We start from the raw sequence: 23,402 nt of genomic DNA on the forward strand, positions 1-23,402 counted from the left end.
TTCAGAGTTAAGAGTAGTAGCAAAAGTTGTTGTTAAAGTATCAGTGTCATTCTCCACGGAAGCGCATTACTGCCACGACATAATAAAAAAAAAATTCTCACTATCACGTTATAACGTGAAAATATTACATTATAACATGAAAACATCACTTTAAAATGAGAAACCATATCACGTGATAATGTGAAAACCTATCCCGATAGGATTTAAAAGGTAAATTGACTAAACCTGCCGTAGAAGGCATGCCTGTCTCGGGAGTGCGCACCACTGAAAACAGCGAAAGGAAAGCTCTCTTTTGTAACTCATGTAAATGATAATTTATGTAAACTCATAAAACGTATGTAACACATTATACGACATTGTATTTTGTTAAAGTACAGATATAGAGCATGAAACTAGTAAGGCTCTCAAACGCCTGTTAATATCGATTGAAAAGTGCAAAAAAACAGACATGAACTTGGCAATAAAGCGCCTATTACATTGTAACCCCTGTTTTACACTGGATGCGTGTCTACTGCGGTGCATTCCCATTCCGTCCAAGGCACTGGACGCCAATTCGCACTGGACGCGTTTGTGATCCATATCTGATCCGGTGCGCCGCTGGTTTGCGAGATCACATGATCACGGGAGAATAACATTTAACATAACATTTATCTATGTTTCTATGGATAAAATAATGTGTCACTCCCATGTAGGTTACTGAACACTTTATTAGGAGTTTACAAGTACTTCACAGTACAGGTTACTTTCATTAAAAATCAAGTATTTACATAGTTAATTCTACTATTGTCCTTGTATAAAGGATTTCTGGGGTCATACACAATTCCGTTTCTACACCTCCAGAATTAACTTTTCGTCATCCATGATGTGAAAGGGAGTTGGCGCATGCGCTCTGTGTTACGTTCATGATCCGTATCCGTCAAAAATAGACTTGATGCGCATCTCGACGGACTGCTGGACATGTGACGGAACAGAGACATAGCGGAGACGCAACGCAGCGGATCTGGTGTAAACTAGAGTTTAGATTCTCTGCCCGAGGCCGAGCCCAGACTTGACCCGACCCGACCCGTGGGCCGGGTCGGGCCGATATTTCCTGCCACTATCTTCGGGCCGGGCCGGGCTGGGCGGGGCCATGATCAAGCATTTGTGTGTGTTTTTTTTTTTTTTAAATCATTACTTAATTAGCCTAATTGGGTGGAGAGCTATGCCATAATTATAAATGTAGCTCCCTCCCGTAAGACACGAGCACAAGAGTCCTTTGCATTTAACTGAGCCGACGGTTTATTCGAAAGACAGTGGCTTCGTTATTATCACCATCATGGCAGACGTGAGAACTAAATACAGATACGGAAACACAAAATCAAGCACATTTACTTACAATATTAGCTAACAAACATTGAAATTCAAATGAAATATAAACATAAATAACAATAAAAACAGCTTAGAGAATTCATATACAGTTAACACGAACCTCAGTTAGCATTTACATGGCTAAATACAACAAACTTAACTAAAACTTAATTAACACATACCCCTGTCAGCACAAGTACGTCGGCAATACGTCGCATAAACGGCGGATGGTCGCAATTAGATCGCGTTCCGTTACGAAGCATCGCGTTTTATTCGCGAAAACGTCGGATCGTCGCGGTGTTGAAAAGCGTTGCTCACTTAAACGTCGGATCGTCGCTTTTAAGTCGAAGGTCGCTTTTTGGTAGGGAAAACTACGCATCACGTCGGATCTTTTTAGAAAAGGGTTTGTTTGACTCTGGAAGCATAGTAATATTACTGTAATAATATTTAATGTAGTGATATTACTTGTCATATAGGGTATGGTATGATTTACATAGCTATTTTATATACTGGACATTAAATGTTTCTTATCGATAATTATGTTTAAAGATATCCTGTTTATATGACTGTATTTTAAATAAGAGTGCGCACTTGTGTGCATGAGGATCTATTGAGAGATGTCCCACTGTGAGTGAAGACTTGGCAATGTGCTGCTGTGCCTCTGATATCTGATGTGTGTCCTTAATTATCACCAAATCCATAAAAAAAACTGATATATGAACATGAGCAACCTGTGTAGTGATTTAATTATTGCACTTGTTCATTTTGGGAACTATATTTGTTTACACTTCCATACATGTTTTACAGTTAAAATAATTATATTACATGAAGTCTACATTTCAAAAACACAATTAGGCTAGATTTCTTTGCAAAACAATGAAGTTGTATTTATAGTTATAAATGTAATTGCACATGTTCGATTTATAGCATACCATATCATGACCGCAAACAGTATGCTATAGCATGCAATTTCAGATTTTTACCAAACTTGTTATTGTCTTTGGATTGTTTGCTTGCCTCTTGAAAAAAGAACATCGCTACGAATGTACTAAAATATTTTATAAAGCTTCTAATGTGGTTTGACTAGTTTGTGTTTCTTGTTTGTCTCTCGGAAAAAATCTCACTCCAAATCTGCTAAAATATAAAAGCGACAACGTTAAGCAGCCTGTTCATGGAGGCAACCATGTTTATTCAAGAGCGCCTGGCTGCAGACACTGTAGGTGTGGAGCTCCACAGTAAGCGGAAACACGTGATCTCCACAGTAAGCGGAAACACGTCACCGCCACAGTAGGCGGAAACACGTGATCTGCATAGATTCAGTGGAAACCGCGCAGGTTAGGGTTAGAGTTAGGGTTAGGGTTAGGGCTCAGCATCATCAACAGTAACAAAAACGCAATTTAGTTTTCGCTGTCAAAAACATTTCTCGTGCGACGTAACTGTGTTCAAATTTGAAGTCACGTGTTTCCGCCTTCTGTGGAGCTCCACATTGGCTGCAGCCGAGAGCGTCATTTCCGGGCCCACAGTAGACTTCCTGGCTGTAAGTGGCTAAAAACTCTCAGTGGATGTTTGTAGCCAGAGACTTCGTTTTTTCCCGCTCAGAGTCTTCGTTTGTCCCAGTCGCCGATAAGTGAGGTAAGTTTTTACCATTGTTCTTAATTTTGTGTGTGTGTGTGTGTGGAAGAAAACGGATCGTGTTTTAAAACATATTTTGTTCCCTGTTAAACCAGCTTTAAAAGACAAAAAAAAGAAAAGTCTATTTCGTCGCGTACGATTAGTTAGAAAGGTAGGCTGAAAATCATTTCTTTCTTAAATAAATAGTTTCAGAATGATCTAAATGAGTTTCTTTTTGTTTTTGATTATACAAATTAATGTTAACAATCGTGTTTTGATTATTTATTGTTACAAACTTTTTATCGCACTTTAATCATTTTAATATCTATGACTATGCTAAGGTTACCATGCTCGACCTTTTGTTTGATGCGTTTGTATGTTACTATTAATTCGAGTTGTATTACTATATGGCGTGAGATCACTCTCAAAATACATGTGCATACTGAAAATTCAATTTAGCAGTGTGTTTTTAAATCCTTCCTTTGTTAAAATTTCTCTCGTTCATTCGAATTGGCTGTGTGCTTAGATTTTGTGAGGTATGCACAGTTGCAAGCCGTTGTATAGTTCCCATGCGAATTTGAGAGTTTATATTTGATGAATGGGTGGGTTTTAGGTTAAAAAGGGTATCAGTTTTTATGTTGTTTTGTACCTCAATGTGCTTGTTCCGGAAAAGTAATGTTTGAGTTTTACATTGATGAACGAGCACAAGCAATTACCATTTGGGTTCTGTAAATTATGAATCACTACAAACTAAAAGTAACCGAAATTTATCAAGAAGAACAACATGCGAGGACCATTGTTTTGTGTTCTGATACTTTAAATGTAAAGGAAAAAAGTAAAAAATGCTGTCATTTTTCTGTAAAGCAAATTTTCAGGTAAGGTATGAATAAAGTTACCTTACCTTACCTAGTTTATCTCAAGAATAGTACTTAAGAAAAGCCATAGCTCATATTTCTGCTTCAAACAATCTAGTAATTAAAATGTCATTTCATATCAACAGGTTTCTTGCTGCTATAGTTCTTCGTTGGATCGCAATCTTTAAGTACAGTAAGTGTAAGACCCTCTACTACAAATTAATCTGTAATTCATATTCCCATATCAAAATATTACTGGTTAATTTATACTTTATACTTACTGCACTGCATAGTTTTCCATTTTATACACTACAGTAACATTGAGCTTTTGTGTTTGCTGTTTGTTCTCAGTAGTATGGCTTTCATGTCACCCTCTTACTGGACAATAAAAAGAAGGGCTAAAGCTTTGGTTGCTGAAAAGCTACAATCAGTACACACACACAACGATTGGATTGTTGGGACTCTCAAACAGAGACACCAGCTGAGGGGTTCGAGGACTGTCAGTCTCCAGACGATGAATTCTTTGATGCACTTGAATTCACAGAGACTGAATCAAGTTCCGACTCCGACGCGGATTTTCCAGATTCTCTGGAAAGCAGTTTGGCGTCATGGGCTGTACACTTCAACATAACACATTCTGCATTAAATGGGCTTCTCAGGATCCTATCAGACCATCATCCAAATCTCCCTCTAGATGCAAGGACCTTGCTTGGGACAGTTCGTTGTGGTCAAATTAGCTGTAAGGATATAGGTGGTGGTCAATATTGTTATTTTGGTGTGCTTGCATCCATTACGCACATTTTACAAAAACACAAGGATCTTTTAAAGGAGACGCCTCTTTTGGACCTCCAGATTAACATTGATGGCTTGCCATTATTTAAAAGTTCCACTATACAATTTTGGCCTATACTTGGAATCATAGAAAATCTTCCAGGACATGAACCTTTTATAATAGGATTGTTCTGTGGCAATCAAAAGCCTCAATCACTAGATGCATTCCTACATGACTTTGTGTCAGAACTCATAGACCTAGAAAAGGGATTTGATTATGAAGGAACCTACATGTCTATGAGGCTCCTCACAGCAGTCTGTGATGCTCCAGCGTGTGCATTTATAAAAAACATTAAAGGACACTCTGGTTACAATGGCTGTGGAAAATGCACTTTGATACATTGATAACAGAGTTGTATTCCCTGAAACTGATGCTCGATTGAGAACTAATGAGTCCTTTTTAGCTCAGATAGATGAAGATCATCATCATGGTCCCACACCACTACAGAAAACATCGTTAAAAATGGTGACAGGTTTTCCGCTGGACTACATGCACCTTGTCTGCTTGGGTGTTGTACGCAAGCTGCTGATGCTGTGGCTTCGAGGCCCTCTGTTCTGCAGGCTACCTGCCTCAACGGTCAACATGCTTTCATACAGCTTCATACAGTTCCGGAAACATGTTCCTCTGGAGTTTTCGCGAAGGCCAAGGTCTCTAAGAGAACTGGACAGATGGAAAGCTACAGAGTTCAGGCAGTTTCTGTTTTATACTGGCCCTGTTTTGTTAAAGGACACACTTGACCCAATAATATACCACAACTTCCTTTTACTTTTCGTCGGGCTATTTATCTTATCCAGCAAAGGCCTGGTTAAAAGTTATCTTGCTTATGCTGGAAACATTTTAGTTTTATTTGTTAACCATTTTCAGGGGCTCTATGGTGAAAAATTCATGTCCTACAATGTACACAATCTTGTGCACTTGGCACAAGATGTTAAAGTGCATGGTGTACTTGAAAATTTCAGTGCCTTTAAATATGAGTCATTTCTTTATATGATTAAGAGGCTTATTCGAAAACCGGGCAGCCCACTCAGTCAGCTGGTGAGAAGACTGTCAGAGAGGCCCCAAATTACAGCTAAGGGCAGGAATCGAATTGGTTTGTTCAAGCAACATTATTCTGGACCTCTTCCCCAATTATTCCTGCCTGTTAATCAGTTTCAGGAAGTGAGAACAGAAAATTTTTCTTTAAAATTAGATGTTGCCAACAGGTATGTTTACCTAGATAACAAAGTTGCCAGAGTGCTAAATATTTTCACGCAAGGTAACAATACATTCATTGCTTACTGCCTATTTCTCCAACAAGATCCGTTCTTTGAATACCCACTTACATCCACCACTCTTGGAATTTACTTATTGGGCAAGCTCTCGGAGACAACTGAATTCTGCAAATTGTCAGACATTCGACAAAAAGCATTCGTTATGCCGTACAAGAACAAATTAATCTCTGTTCCGCTACTACACACAAGCTAAAAAAAACCCCATTAGAATTTTTTCCCCCATTCTTTTCTTCTATTTTGTAAGTGACAGTACCTGTTCCCTGTGTGCTAGGAATGTACCTACTTCTTGAATTTGTGGATGAGGGGACTACAATTCCAGTAGCAGCAGAATGGTACAGAGATGGACTCTCATGGTGGCCTCCCCACACGGAAAAGGCTAAACTACTTCGGTGTGTCCGAGCAAAGGAGACACCAAACGAATGTGCAGGATGGACACAGCACAGGGCTCGGGTCCTTTACCAGTCAGGTACTCCATTTGAATTGCATAGAATAAAGTGATAAAATGTGAAATGTTCCTGATAAAATGTGAATGTTACCTACTGATGGGGCCTTTCAAATAAAATGTATATTTTGTCACATGCGTGCCATTGTGCTTTAATTATGATCGTCACAAAACATGAAGTATCAAGTTAAAAACATGATTATGACCAGTCGAATATTGAAAACATTTACTTATGAATAAGGGGCATCTAACTTGAAATATTTGCCAGGATGGGGATGTTTTTGTCAGTATAAGCTTACTAAAACTTACCAGGGTACATATTCCTGCTCTTAATCTGACTCCGTATTCTTGCTCTTAATGTATAGATTCTCTGGACAAGGTTGTTCGAAAATGGAGCACATCTTGTGATACTTCGGATTTAAATTCTGATCAGGAATCATGCAGGAAATCCAAGTAAGTAAAGAAGTTTGTCACACATGACAATTTTGATGTATTGGGTTAATTTGCAGAACTAATTTGTTGTTTTGTTGATGTACTTCCAGACCTAAAAAGCAATTTGAATTGTTGGACAGTTCTCCACTGAGGAAACGTCCCTCGGCTTACTCTCAGAGCGGGAATACTTTTAACAGAAAGAGGAAATTATCGTTCCTGCCACCACCACCAACACCTCCACCAGCACATCAACCTTGTCTCACACACCACTTCCAAGGTACAAAGACGAACATCATTTTACTGAATTACTCGGTTACATAATTCAAATGCTTACCACTGTTTTGTTTCTGTTTTATCCTCAACAAAAGCAGATCTAGTTTCTCCGGGACCATCCAAAACACTGAATAGTTACCCAGAGACTGAGGGAGAATCACTGGAGTACACTGACATGCAAACATTCAGGGAACAAAGTTAGTAACATAAACTGCATAACTTAAGTTTTTTTTTTTAACACAGTAGAAAATGTGCACATAAGATGCGTGCAATGATATGGTAATCTGTTTCATGTGTGCGCTTGCACAGGAATTAAACACTGATTTATACGCCTACAGAAAGAACATCCTCTCCGGCTGTCCCACACCCTCTGCACCTGTCAGGAGAACAAAGTAAGATTCCAGAACAATCGTGTTTGTTTGTTTTTGTGGAATTGCTATTTGTGTGAATGAGAGGTAACTTAGAGAGTGCAATATTGCACTCAATCACAAAGAATCAGAATACGATACAAGATAGTAATTATGATCACTTAGGGTTTTAGAGTAATTTTTTGCTGTCTTATTCTTACAGATAGTCCTTCGAGGACTCGGCTACCCACAGGGCAGCTTGTACCGAGTCAATGCACACGTAAGTTGTAAACAAATCTACATCCACATCTGTCTCGATGTATGTCTAAATATTTAATGCTGTATTCTCTATTGTCCTTACAGCGACCGAGAGGATCCTCCTGCAGATGTTGGGGGAGTTGCAGAGCCAGGTCAAACATCTGACTGAAATTGTCACCCAGATGCATCGCTTGGGTAACAGTCCTGGAAATGCACCATTAACAACGGCAAGTGCACTGTAAAAAATTGCTTTATGATCTATTTTAATCAAATTATTTGATTGATTTTGGAAATGTTCATTTTTTTCCCTAGTGTAAATAATATTTTCAAGGTGTATAAGTTTATATTTCATATCGATAACATTTGAGTGAATTACTATTAACTCAATTACAGAGATTTTTTAAATACTTTGCGATGTAGCTTACTAGATTTACTGATCTTTGTGCACACTGTTACCCAGGTCTTTCTATAAGAATCTATTATTTTTTATAGTGTGCAGAGGATGGGACATTTCCGCTGCAAGATACTGAGGACCTGAACAAGGTTGAAATGCAGTTGGAAAACGCCGAATTTAAGAACAAACTGGTATGATTATGGTTTAAGAAAGCTACCTTGTACATAGATAATACATGGATACTAAAATATAATATATACTTACATACATACATACATACACTACCCAAAAGTATGTGAAATATTGTATGACCAAACATCTGTTGTCACCTCCAGGTATCCAAACTGTCACTGGCTGGGGGACAAACAATGAAGAAAACAGTCTGGAGGATCTGTGGGAAGGTGTTTGCTCCCCAGTTGGCTGTGCATCTTAACTGGTGTGGCAGAGGGGATAAAACACCAATGAAAAATGCAAAAATCATCAATGTGATTATTCATAAGTAAAACCAATGTTTAACCAAAGTTAAAAATTGACCTTTTGGGATTTTTATCCTTATTGTTTAAGCACAATATGGATTTAACCTCCCCATGCACGTTATAGTTATTTCCCATAGTTTTCATTGATTTTAATGCCCAAAGTTGCTTTTCTTTCAGACTGCAGGTAAAAAGTGAACCATAAAATTCTAAAGGAATAACCTGTTTATGATTAGACCTTATTAAATGGTTAATGTCAATGTAAGTGACCGTTGTGTCCGTTCTGTTTTTTAGAGTCTGCATTACGGAACCCATTGGTTTCTAGTCCGAATGAGGCTGAAATCGAGAAAACCATCAAGGAGTGGCTCAGACTGTCTCGTGACAGGCTGAGCCGGCGTGTCAGATAGCTCTCTATTTATTGTTCTGTTTTTTTTTTCTTTTTAGTGTATCTTGTATATATTGTGTGCATTTTTTATATTTTTTTTTTAATAACTCTTTGAACGAACACCTTTGTGTTTTCTTTATATTATAAATAAAATATTAGGATCAATACGTGTTCGACACTAAAGAAGACGTAAATAATTATTGGTAATTGTACAATAAGATTATCGGGAAATGATCGCGTAGGATTAAAAAGGGGGTCGGGGAATGATCGCCTACGGATAAAAAAAAAGGTAGGGAAATGGTCGCGTAGGATAGTAAAAAGGGTCGCGGAATCATCGCGGAGTTCGCCTAGCGTTTTCATCGCTGTTACGGAGGCGCGACGTAGTGCCAATATGCAAACGACTGAAAAGCTACTAAATACCGACCTTAAAAAGACTTATCAGCGACGTAGCTGTTACGGAGGCGCGACGTAGTGCCAATGTGCAAACGACTGAAAAGCTGCTAAATGCCGACCTTAAAAAGACCTATCAGCGACGTAGCGCCGACGTACTTGTGCTGACTGGGACCTCGTTGGCTGCTTACGGAAGGATTTAACCTTTTTCTTAACCCTTTACTTAAAGTTATCATATTTATTAAATATGCCATCCAAAGTTAATTACTTGTTCATTTTCTGTGTTTATCATTGTTCACGTTTTTTTTTCATTCGGATCTATTTGCGATCCATTCTGAATAAACAAACAATGCAGTTTACATGCTTCGTCCTTGTTGCATTTTTCATTAAGATAAATCTAAACTAATTTCTGTAGTTCAAACAACTTAGAATTGTAGTTGAGAACGTCTGTTACAACGGCTCACGTATTAAAAAATAGTCGGGTTTAAATCGGGCTCGGGCTCATAATTACAGTTAATGTGTCGGACCGGGTCGGGCTCGGACACAAGGTGCACGGGCTCGGGTAGGATCGGGTTTAATTTTTTGGGCCCGATCTAAGCTCTAGTGTAAACTGATGCATTGACTTTATTGGCGGCGATTACTCGCAGCTGCCGTGTCGGAAACGCACCGCAATGGACACGCATCCAGTGTAAAACAGGGGTAAAACAGCAGTTAGTGTGTATCAGATGCATGGTAACACTTCTTTTCACGAAATAAATAAATGTCAATCTTTTGAAAACGTCTGGATCTTGTTGTAATCTATGGCTAAAATAGTGTACATAGTGTTGCACCACGTAACTCAGATGACACTTGTCGCCAAATAATTGTATTAAGAGGATGTGCTTCATGCTGGGGTCAGTGCAAATGTAATGAAGTCGGTGAAGGGATATATTTCTCAAGTACTTCATGGGAGCTGCAGAAATGCAAAATCAAAGGGGATGCCTTTTTCGGCATAACACCGCCCCTGATCAATTTAACTTGTAATCCTATCGGGTTAGGTTTTCTCATTATAACGCAATATTTTCACGTTATAATATGATACGGTTTCACGTTATAACATGGTATTTTCACATTATCATGTGATACGATTTCTCATTTTAACGTGCTGTTTTCATGTTATAATGTAATATTTTCACGTTATAACGTGATAGTGAGAATATTTTTTTATTATGTCGTGGCAGTAATACGCTTCCGTAATTCTCCATGTGAATCACCAACAATCATAGCTTTGTCAGTAGTGACCACCAGGTTTGTTAAAAAAATATGCAAACTCCTTTAGAAAATTACTGTACAGACCTGGCGGTCTATAACACACAATAACAATGATGATTGGAGATGAAGGACTACAAGGAGATGAGCCAGCAAAACTAAGAACTAGAATTTCAATTGTGCTAAAGCTATAACCACTTATCTCAGACACTTCTAGGTTGGACTGAAATATTGCAGCAACACCACCACCTTTGCGATTTGGTTAAGGATTATGCTTATACAGTGGTACCCTGGTTTGCGAGCATAATTCGTTCCGGAAACATGCTTGTAATCCAAAGCACTCGTATATCAAAGTGAATTTTCCCATAAGAAATAATGGAAACTCAGATGGTTCGTTCCACCACCCAAAAATGTTCATATAAAAACTATTAATTGAAAATATTAAGTAAAAATACATAAAACAAATTGACCTGCACTTTACCTTTGAAAAGAATTGTGGATGGTGTGAGGGAGATGAGAGAGGAGGAGAGTTTTTTTGTAGGACAAATTTCACTATAACTAACGGAATCACTGCTATCTGTTGGCTCACTGGAATATTTTACTTTTTGTACGACTTTAACAAGGAACCTATCCAATAACAGCTGCTTTTGGCTCCTTTTCATGACATTGCATTGTCATTAACAGATTCATCGCTCACACTGCTCCGGCCTTATTCGGGTGGTGCATTTATACTAAATTTTGACTATATGAATGAGGCATGCCAACTGAGACCAAGCATGGGAAACATTTAACCACAATCCCGCAGCGTGAGAGAGAGAAGAACCATCGGCTGAGTTGTGATCATGTGACACTTGGCAGACAAAGCGTATATGTAACACTGGTATTGCAAGACCTCGCTCATTTATCAAGTTAAAATTAATTTTAAATTTTTTGCTCATCTTGCAGAACACTCGCAGACCAAGTTACTCACAATCCAAGGTTTTGCTGTAACTGTATTCAGCTGTACACAGTCTCAATAACATGACCCATAGGTGACAATTCTAAGCGACTAGCAAGCGGTAGGTTATGCCGGTTTGCATGGGCGTCGTTAGGCCTATTTAGGGTTGGCTTCAGCCCCCCTAAAATGATCCCAAGCTCCCCCTAAAAATATAGTATTTATTATACTATTTTAAAATTATATATCCATACATTTCATATAAGATATCACTGAGCGCAGGTATGCACTTAACAAATAGAAGCAAGACTACAAATTGAAATAAAAAATAATATTGTAAGTCTAATATTATTTAATTAAAATTATGTACTGGCTGTTTAAACTGCTATAGGTGAAAAATTTTCAGCCCTCTATATACACACTAATTCCTTCCTACAACCCTGGGGGCTAAGCCTCCCTTGTCTTTCAATCCTAGTGACGTTCCTGCCAGTTTGGCCGCCGCCTGGACTTTGCTCTAGCAAAGAGCAAATGAGCTATGCTTCTGGACAGGAGATCAGCACCATGAATACCGTTCCTCTTCAAAAGCCCAGGCCTACCTCAAACCATCCACCATTTTGACAGCTGGCAATGTAGCAATGATCATCTGCTGTACATTTCATTGCCACTTCTAGCAGGGATGTAGCCAATGTATGTTATTGACTCGGACATCTTTATTGCAGGGTTACATCCATCACCATAACTGCTTAATTCCAACTGGGGTCACAGAAGCCTACAGGCAGGAACCAACCCTGGGCAGTCACCAACACACTGCAGGGTGCACACACTCACAGGGCCAACTTAGAGTTGCCAATCAACCTACCGCACCCACTTTTCGATTGTGGGAGGAAATCAGAGCCCCCGGTGAAAACCCATTTGAACACAGGGAGCTCATGCAGTCACCACACAGAAAGGTCCTACGCCCAACTCAGGGATCAAACCCAGGATCTTTGTACTGTATGACAGCAGTGCTAACCACTGCACCACCATGACATCCCACAGGGTTGTATATCGCTGTGAATTTTGTCTTAGTGATCTCCCGTTGCCTCAATCGGACATCATTAGTGCCAATGTAAATAACAATCTGAGAATACAGTAAAACCGGTCTAAGTCGACACTCGCGGGACCAGCTTAAAAGTGACGATTTAGAGAATTGACGAGATACACCTAAGTCTACACTTTGGCGACTTATGTCTATCTCGTCGTTTTGTCGACTAGTAAATATAACTCGCCGTTTTGCCGACTTATAAAGTCGACACTTCAGCGACTTATGTCTATCTCGCCGTTTTGCCGACTAGTAAATATAACACCATACCTCTACTCATCACGGTAGAGACCTGCGCGGGACGGATTTTTCAGTCCTGCTCCTGCCCGCTCCCGCAAGATTCTGTCCCGCTCCCGCAAAAAATATATATTATTTTTTCCCGCTCCCGCCCGCAGTATTCAAGTTTTGTCCCACTCCCGCCCGCAAAATACCGCAGGTAAACATATAAGTAGTTTTATTTTTACCGCTTCTTCCCGCTACTCTGTTATTTGTTTCACTTGCTTCCCTTTTGAGTATATATAAAAAAGAAACGGAAAATAAACAAATATGTGTGATAGGTGGGAGGGGTTCTCGGCAGTGTTTGGGTGGAAGGATACCGGGCTACACCCTGGTGACACGGCATGATATAGCGGTGGGCAGTCACGGGGTTCGTCGTTTCCGGTTCCCTCCTTTAAAGGACGGTATGTAGTGCGGAAGGTGTTGGTGCTTGGGGTAAGGTTGGCGGCGGAACAGTGGCTAAAAGCTAGAAAAAGGTACCTTGGAGCAAGCGTTGTTGGTTTGGACGGGCGAGGCTTTGGTATAGGCTACAAGCTGCCACTAGAACTCTGGTTGGCTGGGTAAGATGGCTAAGGTACGTTTGGGTATTTTTAAATGGTTATGTAAAAGTGGGATTGATTTGAAACTGATGTGTGCATGTGTTTCTTTTTTTTTTCTCTTTTTTCTTTTTTTTTGAATAAAAGGGTGTTGTGTATGTGCATTAGTTTTGTTTGGGAAGTGTTTAATGTGTTTGTGGTTTTTGTGAGGGGGGGGGAGAAACAGTGGTTGCTTTGAAGAGGGTTTCCTCGATTTGTGTCTTTGGACACTTTCCTTCTGTGAGTATGTCTGCAGTAGAGAACCTGGAGGAGCAGGTCAGGTCCCTGACTGAATTGGTGAAACAACTACAAGCGGATAACCAACGGCTACAAGGGACTTCATCTCCTGGAGGGGGACCAGGTTCCCCCCAGCATTCCTCCCCACAGCCAGCTGAAGGGGTGTTAGGTCAGCTACCCACTGAACGGCTGGTATGTGTGCCGCGGGAGCGAAAGTGTCCCCGGTTTTCGGGAAAAATGTCAGTGGATAATATGTCAGTGGAGGACTGGAATGGGGAAGCCCATAGGTCATTAGTGGCCCGTCCAATGTCTTTTTTAGAACAGGCTTTGTTCTTGTATGACTTGTTGGATGGGGAAGCCAAGAGGGAAATTAAGTTTAGTCCAGCAGCAGACAGGAATGATCCTCAGAGGATCTTTACAATTTTGAAAGAGAATTTCCGCTGCTCCAAGTCTCTTAATACTCGGTATCGTCTGTTTTACCATCGTCGGCAGCTTGAAGGTGAGTCAGTTAGGGAATATTCACATGTGTTGATGGAGCTTATGGAGCAGATTAAGGACCGGGATGGGGAGCTGGATAACGCGGACCGTATGTTGCATGATCAATTCGTGGAAGGCCTTCGTGATGATAAATTACAAGGGGACTTGTTAGATAAAATCTCTTCTAATTGTGTTTGGACGTTCCGGGATGTACGTCGTGAAGCTTTGGATTGGCTCAGCAGACGGGTCCAGCCACTTCGATCGCGGGCCTACTCTTGTAATTCGTATGAGGCAGATCAACGTAGTACTATTGCTGGCCCTATGTCTGAGATGGCTGAAATTAAAGAGTGTTTCCGTAAGCAACAGGCCCAGTTGGATGTGATTTTAAATCAATTAAGGCAGTCACGTGTTGACTTTAGTTCCACCCACCGCCCAATAGCCCCTCGTCCTCAGTCCTACCAATATCAGGCCGATGGTAAACCTATTTGTATGCGTTGTAGTAAAGCCGGTCACATAGCCAGAGTGTGTAGGGCAGTGCTTCCAGTAGAACCAGGCCCGGTACCTCCTAGTGATGTAGTGAGTGGGGGGCAGGAGGGTGGTGTGGTCAGTGGTGGGGTGTTTCAGGGAAACTAGCACCCTCCAGTGTTGGGAGCCAGCCACTGGGAGGGGTTTCACTGGGCTCAGTAGAACCTACCGCACTATCGTCACCCCCTCTACATTTGATTGGGAAGTGTCCCCTTATTGATGTTTGTTTTGGGGGTGTAGTGTAGGAATTATTAGCTCAAATAAATTTTAATATTCTCCACCAATATGTTTGAATTAATTAAAGCTTAATTAATTATTATTTAATGCTGATTATTAATCAATTGTTATGCCGAATGGTCGGCTCCTCCAAACTCAATTGCGGTATCCCTGTGAGTCTGTTAATGTGAGACTTAAATGGGATTCACTAATTACCAGTATCGCTTAGTAACCTGGGTTAGAAGGCTCGTCCAGCGAGCTGCATCACCAGGTAATGTACACGATTGGTAGCGAAGCTCCCCTCACGGCCAATGAGAGAGAGAATCGCGATGTTTCAGGCGAGTTTGAGGTTCAGAGCGTGTAGCAAGATCGCACAATGGCAGGAACTTATTATGAGACACACAATGACGGAGGCTAAAGTTGTGTAAAAGACATGCATTTATTCCTAGCTAACACTACAACTGACATAAGACAGACATTACACCTAACACAAACAACAAACACGAAATAACGGAATAAAACAAACAATGTAATTATGAAAATGCAATGACCGGATTTAAATGAGTAACCTTAAATGGGAAATACTGTTCTGCAAAGCAAGCATAGTTTGTGGAAACACGACCCTAAAGTCTTATAGCAGGTTAAACAGAACAGCTTAAGTTGTTAGAATGAAAGGAAGTTGGTTTACTTGGTTGAAGAGTGGGGGGGGGGGGGTCTTGGCAGTTGATGGCAGAGCTGCTGAGCTGATGGCACTCAGGAAGGCGCGGCGTTTGGAGCAGTGGAGTGGAGTCCCTTTAGATTCTCTCTCCTGGTGAAGCTTTGTCTTGGGTGCTGTTCTCTGTTCAGCTGGGCCTTCACCGGAGGGCTTCTTGTGGGCTTCTCTCCTCCCGGGCTGATGTTCTTCTTCGGGCTGGCGGTTGTTCTCTGCGCTGCTGCTGGTTGTTCTCTGCCCTGGTTGGCGGTTGTTCTGCGCTCCTTTGTTCTGAGGTGCCAGGATTTTTATGCTGTAAAGTCCATGAATAGGGATGACCAGGAATTCGACTCCTGGCCCAATGGCTGGCCATCCATTTGGCGGGCTTTCGGAAGGGGGTCTGTATCAGTCCTTTTGGGATTTATGGCCCGCCAGATTCTACCTTTACTGATGATTTTCATTAAGCTGTTATAACTTTTGATACATCCACTTTTATGGTAATCACTGACCAGATTTGGAATCAGGGGTGATTAACAATCAGTTTGATACCAAACATGCCATACCAGCTTCACAGGTACATACCTCATACCATCTGCATTAATTGATTAAACAATTAATTATTGTATCTATGTGACTGATTCATATCAGTATAGGATACAGGGGTTTTGGGTTGCACCTCAACAGATGTTACACTTTGTGCGGATATTACATCGAATATTCCTATTACAAACAGCACATCTTATCCATAGATAGGCGTGGCCGTTAGTTTGTGGTAATATCAATATAAGTTGCACATCTGGAAACAACATATTTTGTTTGGTGTGGCTTGTGCCAATTCATCTTCTCCAGAATGGATAAGATACACCTTAACCCTTAGGAGTCGGCGGACCCGCCGGCGGGGACACTTGCATTTTTTTCTGGTAACCGTGAAAAGAACTTAAAATGCGTCGTCATGTTTGATCATACACGTAAGTGTAGTACATCATTTTAATCTGTAAATGGTCTACTTTTATTCATGTATACTCACAATATCCACGAAACATTGTGCTTTTGTAAAATAAAGAAAATAAACAGGGTGCGCTTTCAGCTGTCTCAGTCTCCGCGAAAATCTTTTTGAAACATGTCACTAAAATGAACTGAAACTCCGCGAATACTGCACAGACAGACTTGAGAAATATATCCATAGAAAGCTTAAAGTGTCTACTTTTAAATAAAGCAATTTAAATTAAAAATAAATATTTTCAGTTTATGTAATTCATGTGAAACCAAGGAGAGGCACAGAATTTCTGTCGCACTTCATTATCTGCTAATGACCCGAGCCAGGGCACGCCCACAGCCATTCACACGGAAAACAGTCCGGGCAGCATGCGTACAAGGCCACGCACCCCGGCTTAAAAACACATACAGTCTAATGGTGCGTTCATTTTTCTCTCGGATATCGGAAATTCTGAGTTGAGTGACATTATGGCGCGTTCGACTATTTCTCTCCAAGTCGGAACTCGGATGAAAACGTCACGAAACGTCAAGAAAAACGTCGCTTCCCGTCGGAAACAAGCCTCTTTTATGACGTTGAAGTCGGACAAGATTTGCCCCAAGAGCCTGTCAGCCAATCAAAAAAAAAGAAAGGGTGTACACAATAGCCAATCAGAAAATAGTACTATTGTATCTGGGTAAAATACAACACAACAACCAATGAGAAGGCATCCGGTGGAATGTCACTCTTGCCTGTCTTCAAAACTTGACAGCCCTGCGGTAAGTTATTAAGTCGTATATAACTCTTATTTTGATAATATTACACTAATATTAGTAAATATTTTCCTCACTTCAGCTAGCTTTTGTCAGCTTATGTGAAACATTGGCTTTCAATGCCATTTAGGTTAGTGTAGCATGTAGATAACTCTGCTAACATGCTGCCTTATGTAGCAAACATGTTGTTTCCTGGTGGCTAAGATAATGCCTTATGGAGTTTACAAATGTTTGTAAATGTTCTAATGTATTTCACCTCGTTTTGGATAGCTTTAGATTATGGTTGCTAATATATATTTGGCTCCGTTTTGATTAGCCTATAATACTGCTATTATAATAATGTTATTTAGCACAAACATTTCGGGTGTAAATGTTTGAGATGCTAACATTTTTTTATTTATTTGTTTTTAGGAATGTGTCTGCATCACCCTTGCCTTCACCAGCACCTCACATCGGGACATGCATGCTAAATAAACCACAAACCAAGAAATATGTTTCTGTCCTCAAATTATTTTCTTGTAGCACTTTCCTCTGTCCCATACCTGACTGAAAGGGGTAATTATACAGCTCATTATGCAGGTCTTTGTCTTCTCTGGTGTGAACTACAGCATTATTCATGAGCATTCCCACCTCCTCGCATATGGCCTTTCTAAACAAAAAGTGTCTTAGAAAATTTAAATTAATATATTGTTTTCTGTAAATGAGTGAGTGAGATCATTTTGAAGTAAAACCTCTACACTACAAGATCCAGGTCACAAAAGTCTTGTACACAAATGTCATGAATGTGTTTTGTGGTCTAATTTCAGTGACTTATTTTTTTGTTGTTTTCAATAATCACGTATAACTGTTTTTTTCTCCAATATAAAGACTTGTACATACATACTGCTCATATATTATTGTAACCCAGTTTCTGCTGAATACAATGTTATCAGACTTTAGACATTTATATGTTTATAAGTAACTGAAAAATGCACAAATGTCAGGACATGTCAGAATCTCTTCAGGGCTCCAAAACACCTTCAGACTCCTAAGGGTTAATTCAGTTCTTTTAACATAGCATGGTAGAAACAAAGAAACTTGGTGACTGTCCACCAAGATCAGATAAGGACCACAAAGGAATGTTGGAAGAGAAGGGGGGGTTTCTAACACAGAAGACTCTCTAAAAGTTAGCACACATACAAACATAACGTATCTGTATATTGAGACTAGTAGTCGTGAGTAAATCAATATACAGGGTATACAAAAGCCAAACTTAAATGAAATTTCCTTTAGGGTGTTCGTCTGTTGGGTGAGTGAGATGTAAGGCAGAGTGTATGTGGAGGGGGTTGGGTGCCAAGTCGAGGGACCCCTGTCCGTGAAGTCCACTCTGCTTGTCTGTAGGTCCCTAAATCTTTGGGCAATAAAAGTTGGAGTGCTAGCCTCCCTGGTTATCTGTGTGTGTGTGTTTGTGTGTGTAACCCCCCTTTGGTGCCTCTCGTACCAGGCTCGGCCTTGTCTCAGGCCACCTGGAATTTAGGCCCTGTGATATGTGCATGTGTGATCCTACAGTAGTTACACGCTGCCTTTTGGATATGGGTCCGATGGTGACTACTCTTACAGAGAGCTTTTTTCGGCAGTTCATACAGCCTCAGATTAGGGAGGAGGTGCAGTCCTGTGATTGGTTGCATCTTAAAGCTGCCAATGTGATGGCTATCCCATACTTGGGGTATGTGGAACTGGATTTGGAGGTCTTGGGTAAGGTACTCCCAAAGATTGGAGTATTGATAGTTATAGATGCCCCGGACCCTATTACAAACCAACAGAAGCAGTCGGTGCCAGGTTTACTGGGAATGAATGCCATCCGTAGTTGTTATCGAGAACTTTTCCAGGAACATGGCCGGGATATGTTTCATTACCCCCCTGTACAAACTGCAGGGAAAGGATGGCGGCGGGCTTTGTCGGAATGTCAAAGCTTAGAGCGTATTTCTGATTCTGGGTATATTGGTCGGGCAGTAGTACAGCCAGGCCCTACTGTGCGTGTACCTGCAGGCTGTCTCCAATTTGTTTCAGCTACTTGTTCTTTGGTAGTAGGGTCTCTTACTACTTGTTTTTTGGAGCCCTTGCCATATGGCCAGGGTCATTTGCCAACGAATCTTTTAATTTCATCGGCTCTCCTGCCCATTACCCAAGGGAAAGTTGCCATTCCTGTAGTTAATGTTGGGAGGGAAGATCAGTGGCTTTACTCCCACACGGTATTGGGGACTCTTCATGTGGCCGATTTCCCGACCTTTCCGGATATAGGTGTTGACCAGGGAGTAGTGGTGCAGGCCATTGAGGCTGGTGATACGGCCCCTTGGGATTTGCCTGAGTTGCAGTGGTCGAACCTGGCTCCTTCGGAACAATTGGAAGCAAAGGCACTGATAGAGAAATATTGGGAGGTGTTTAGTTGGGATGAGGGGGACTTGGGTTGTACCTCCCTTGTTCACCATGAGATTCCTTTATTGGACGAAGTTCCGGTGCGCTAACGTTATCGCCGCTTACCCCCAACACAGCTTGCCTTGGTTAAGGCTCATATTCAGGAGCTGGTGGATAGAGGGGTGGCTCGACCCAGTTGTAGTCCTTATGCCTCCCCAATTGTGGTGGTTCAAAAGAAGGACAGTTCCATCCGTCTTTGTGTAGATTATCGGCAGCTTAACCTTAAGACCAGAAAGGATGCATATCCTCTTCCACGAATTTAAGAGTCTTTGGCTGCAAGACAACTACCTCCACCACCGGCAACTACCCTCCAACCTGCCTGCCCTTGGCTCAACACGATGCCTCGCCATCCTTCCTGCACCGGTCGGCCGCTGCATTGAGACATATATTTCAACCCCTGTATTAGCTTAGTCATTTCATCTTGTTTGTTTGACTCATCTGCCGGCCCCTGGAGGATGGGCTCCCCCTTTGGGTCTGGTTCCTCCCAAGGTTTCTTCCTCTTAGGGAGTTTTTCCTTGCCACCGTTGCCTTTGGCTTACTCAATGGGGGGTCCTTACGAGGCAGAAATGTAAAGCGCATTGAGACAATGTAATGTTGTGATAATGCGCTATATAAATAAAATTGAATTGAATTGAATTGAAAAAAATTAACCGGGGCGACATTGTTTTCAACGCTCGACTTGGCATCAGGTTATAATCAGGTCCCCATGGCCAAAAAAGATAAGGAGAAAACGGCCTTTTGTACTCCATTTGGACTCTTTGAGTTTAACCGCATGCCGTTTGGGCTCTGTAACGCTCCGGGTACGTTCTAACCATTGATGGAGCGTATTTTTGGGGATCAGAGTTTCACGTCATTGCTTTTGTATTTGGATGATATTATCATCTTTTCCTCATCCTTTTCGCAACATCTACAACGGTTGGAACTGGTCTTTAAGAGGCTTAAGGATCATAACCTAAAGCTGAAGCTGAGTAAGTGCAATCTTTTTAAGGCTGATGTGAAATATTTAGGCCATGCGATTTCAGCGAAGGGTGTGGCAACTGACCCCGAAAAGATACAGACTGTGCGGGAGTGGAAACGCCCAGATACGCTTACAGAGCTTCGGTCGTTCTTGGGCTTTGCTTCTTACTACCGACGTTTTGTGGAAGGGTTTGCAAGGCATGCTGGTCCATTACATCATCTAGCAGCAGAGGCGCAAGGGAAAGGTAAGACTAGGGGGGTCTCTAAAATCAAGCTAGGGGGTCGGTGGGATAACCAGTGTGAGAACGCCTTCCAGACCCTGAAGAGGGAACTTGCAAGTGCCCCTGTTCTGAAGTATGCTGATTTCTCGCAGCCTTTTGTGCTCGAGATTGATGCTAGTCAGCAGGGCTTGGGTGCTGTATTATCGCAAGAGGTGGACGGGAAAAGACAACCAGTTGCATTTGCTAGTAGGGCTTTACGGCCCACAGAGAAGAATATGATTAATTATAGTTCCATGAAGCTGGAGTTCTTGGCCCTAAAGTGGGCAGTGATGGAACGCTTCCGAGAATATTTGCTAGGGACGAAGTTTGTGGTGTACACAGATAACAACCCACTCCGTCATTTGCAGACTGCAAAATTAGCGGCAGTAGAACAGCGTTGGGCTTCTCAGTTGGCAGCTTTTGATTTCGAGCTGAAGTATCGGCCTGGAGCCGTCAATCGAAATGCAGATGCTTTGTCCCACCTGGCCCCTGCTTTATCCCTGCAGCTTGCAGCGGCCATGCCCTCTGGCATCAGGGTTCCCCCAGAGGTGTGCCGGGTGGTGGCAGAGGTAGAACCATCTAGACTGGTGGCTGTGGCCTCGGCAGTGGATGCGGTCCCTACCCATCAGCCCGCCGATTTGCACCGCCTGCAGGCCCGGGGCGTTCTTGGCCTATTGGAGACGGGCACGACCACCAATTCGTCAGGAAAGGTCCCGAGAAGGGGGAGAAGTGTTGGAGTTGGCTCGACAATGGCGTAGGATACGGGAAAAGGATGGTGTTTTGTATCGGGAGGTTCAATTGCCACCAGTCCGGGAAGTCAAATTGCAGCTGCTATTGCCTAGGGCATTGCATAAAGAGGTGTTAACTAGCCTGCATGATGATCATTGTCATCAAGGGGTTGAGCGAACTACGGAATTGGTGCGACATCGGTGTTATTGGCCAAAGATGCGGCATGACATTGAGCAGTGGTGCAGGCAGTGTGATCGCTGCGTCTTGGCCAAAGGAGTAGTGCCGACGGTTCGCACATTTTCCGGTCATCTTTTGGCCTCTAGGCCTCTGGAGATCATTGCGCTTGATTTCACATTGATGGATAAAGCAAGTGATGGCCATGAGAATGTCCTTGTAATAACAGATATTTTCTCTAAGTTTACGCAAGCGTTTCCGACGTCGAATCAGCGGGCAGAGACGGTAGTCAGGATTCTTACTGAAAAGTGGTTTTACGCTTTTGGAGTGCCGAAGCGTATTCACTCCGATCAGGGACGGGCTTTTGAGGGGGAGCTGTTAAAGCGACTGTGTAGAGTGTATGGGATACAGAAAAGCAGGACTACCCCATACCATCCAGAGGGGAATGGGCAATGCGAACATTTTAATAGGACCCTTCATGATCTTATGCGGATACATCCACCAGATCAGAAAAAAAGATAGCCTAAGGCACTTCCGCATTTGCTGTTTGCATATAATACCTCTGTTCACCAGTCTACAGGTCACTCCCCCTATGAGTTATTGTTTGGACAGAAGCCTCAACTTCCAGTGGACTTTATGTTGGGCCTAGCGGGAGAAGACCCAGAAAGTGGGTCCCCAGAAGACTGGGTGGCGGCCCATGCAGAGCGTCTAGTTGGCGTGTATGCTAGTGCAAGGAGGCACCTAGAGGCTGCAGTGGCCTCTAGGGAATTTCGCGGCCCTCCTTCACCACTGCTTTTGGCAGGGACCAAAGTATACCTAAGAAGTCATCCGTCAGGCCGACATAAGATACAGGATCATTGGGAATCAAGGGTATATCAGGTCGTGAAGTGTTGTGATGATAAAGGATTAGTTTACCATATTACCCCTGAAGATGGTCTAGGTCCTGATAAGAACATTCATCGTGCCGAGCTGAAAGTGTTGCCTGTCCAAAGAGAGCCATTTAGGGAGAGGCCTGTAGAGCTCTCGATGGGTCAGGGGAGGGATGAGAGTGAGGGGCAGGGAAATGGGGGTGAGGAAGAGGGTGAGGAAGGGGTATGGGTTCAAGTACCTCCTAAGCCGCAGGGGGGGGTGTGGCCTACTGGGGCAGTAAAGCGAGGGAAGATGCGGGATCAGTTACGGGTTTCCCCTCCTTGTGCAGCTAATGGCACTTCGAAGGTTCTAGTGCCACTTGTAGGTGAGCTTGGGGAGGATCAGGTTCTATCGGAGGGGGACCTGGAAGGGCCCTCGAGCTTAGGTAGTCCATTAGGAGGCCCAGATAGTCGACCAAGGCGAACATGGGCAGGACAGCATTCGAATCCCTTTCGGTTGCCGCAATCAGCCATTCGACCTAGGGAGGGCCAGCAAAGCGCCATTCATTTAGTTACCCCGCAGCCCTATTTTAGACCATGGGATTCGTAGGCACCGGGACGGTTGCCTTTAAAGTGGGGGGAAGATGTGATAGGTGGGAGGGGTT

At 42.2% G+C, this 23,402-nt stretch overlaps 1 protein-coding gene across 1 annotated transcript; it reads left to right on the forward strand.

The window, feature by feature from the left end:
* The first annotated feature begins 3,996 nt into the window (after window positions 1–3,996).
* Window positions 3,997–7,909, forward strand: LOC111837659 (uncharacterized). The gene is made up of 8 exons (XM_072711735.1): window positions 3,997–4,005; window positions 6,187–6,381; window positions 6,723–6,810; window positions 6,900–7,066; window positions 7,158–7,259; window positions 7,401–7,454; window positions 7,633–7,689; window positions 7,773–7,909. The coding sequence occupies exons 2-8, from the start codon at window positions 6,189–6,191 to the stop codon at window positions 7,907–7,909; spliced, it is 798 nt and encodes a 265-aa protein (XP_072567836.1). The 5' UTR covers window positions 3,997–4,005; window positions 6,187–6,188.
* The last annotated feature ends 15,493 nt before the right edge of the window (window positions 7,910–23,402 follow it).

This window comes from Paramormyrops kingsleyae, chromosome 1 (genome assembly GCF_048594095.1).
Source record: "Paramormyrops kingsleyae isolate MSU_618 chromosome 1, PKINGS_0.4, whole genome shotgun sequence".
NCBI classification, from domain to species: domain Eukaryota; kingdom Metazoa; phylum Chordata; class Actinopteri; order Osteoglossiformes; family Mormyridae; genus Paramormyrops; species Paramormyrops kingsleyae.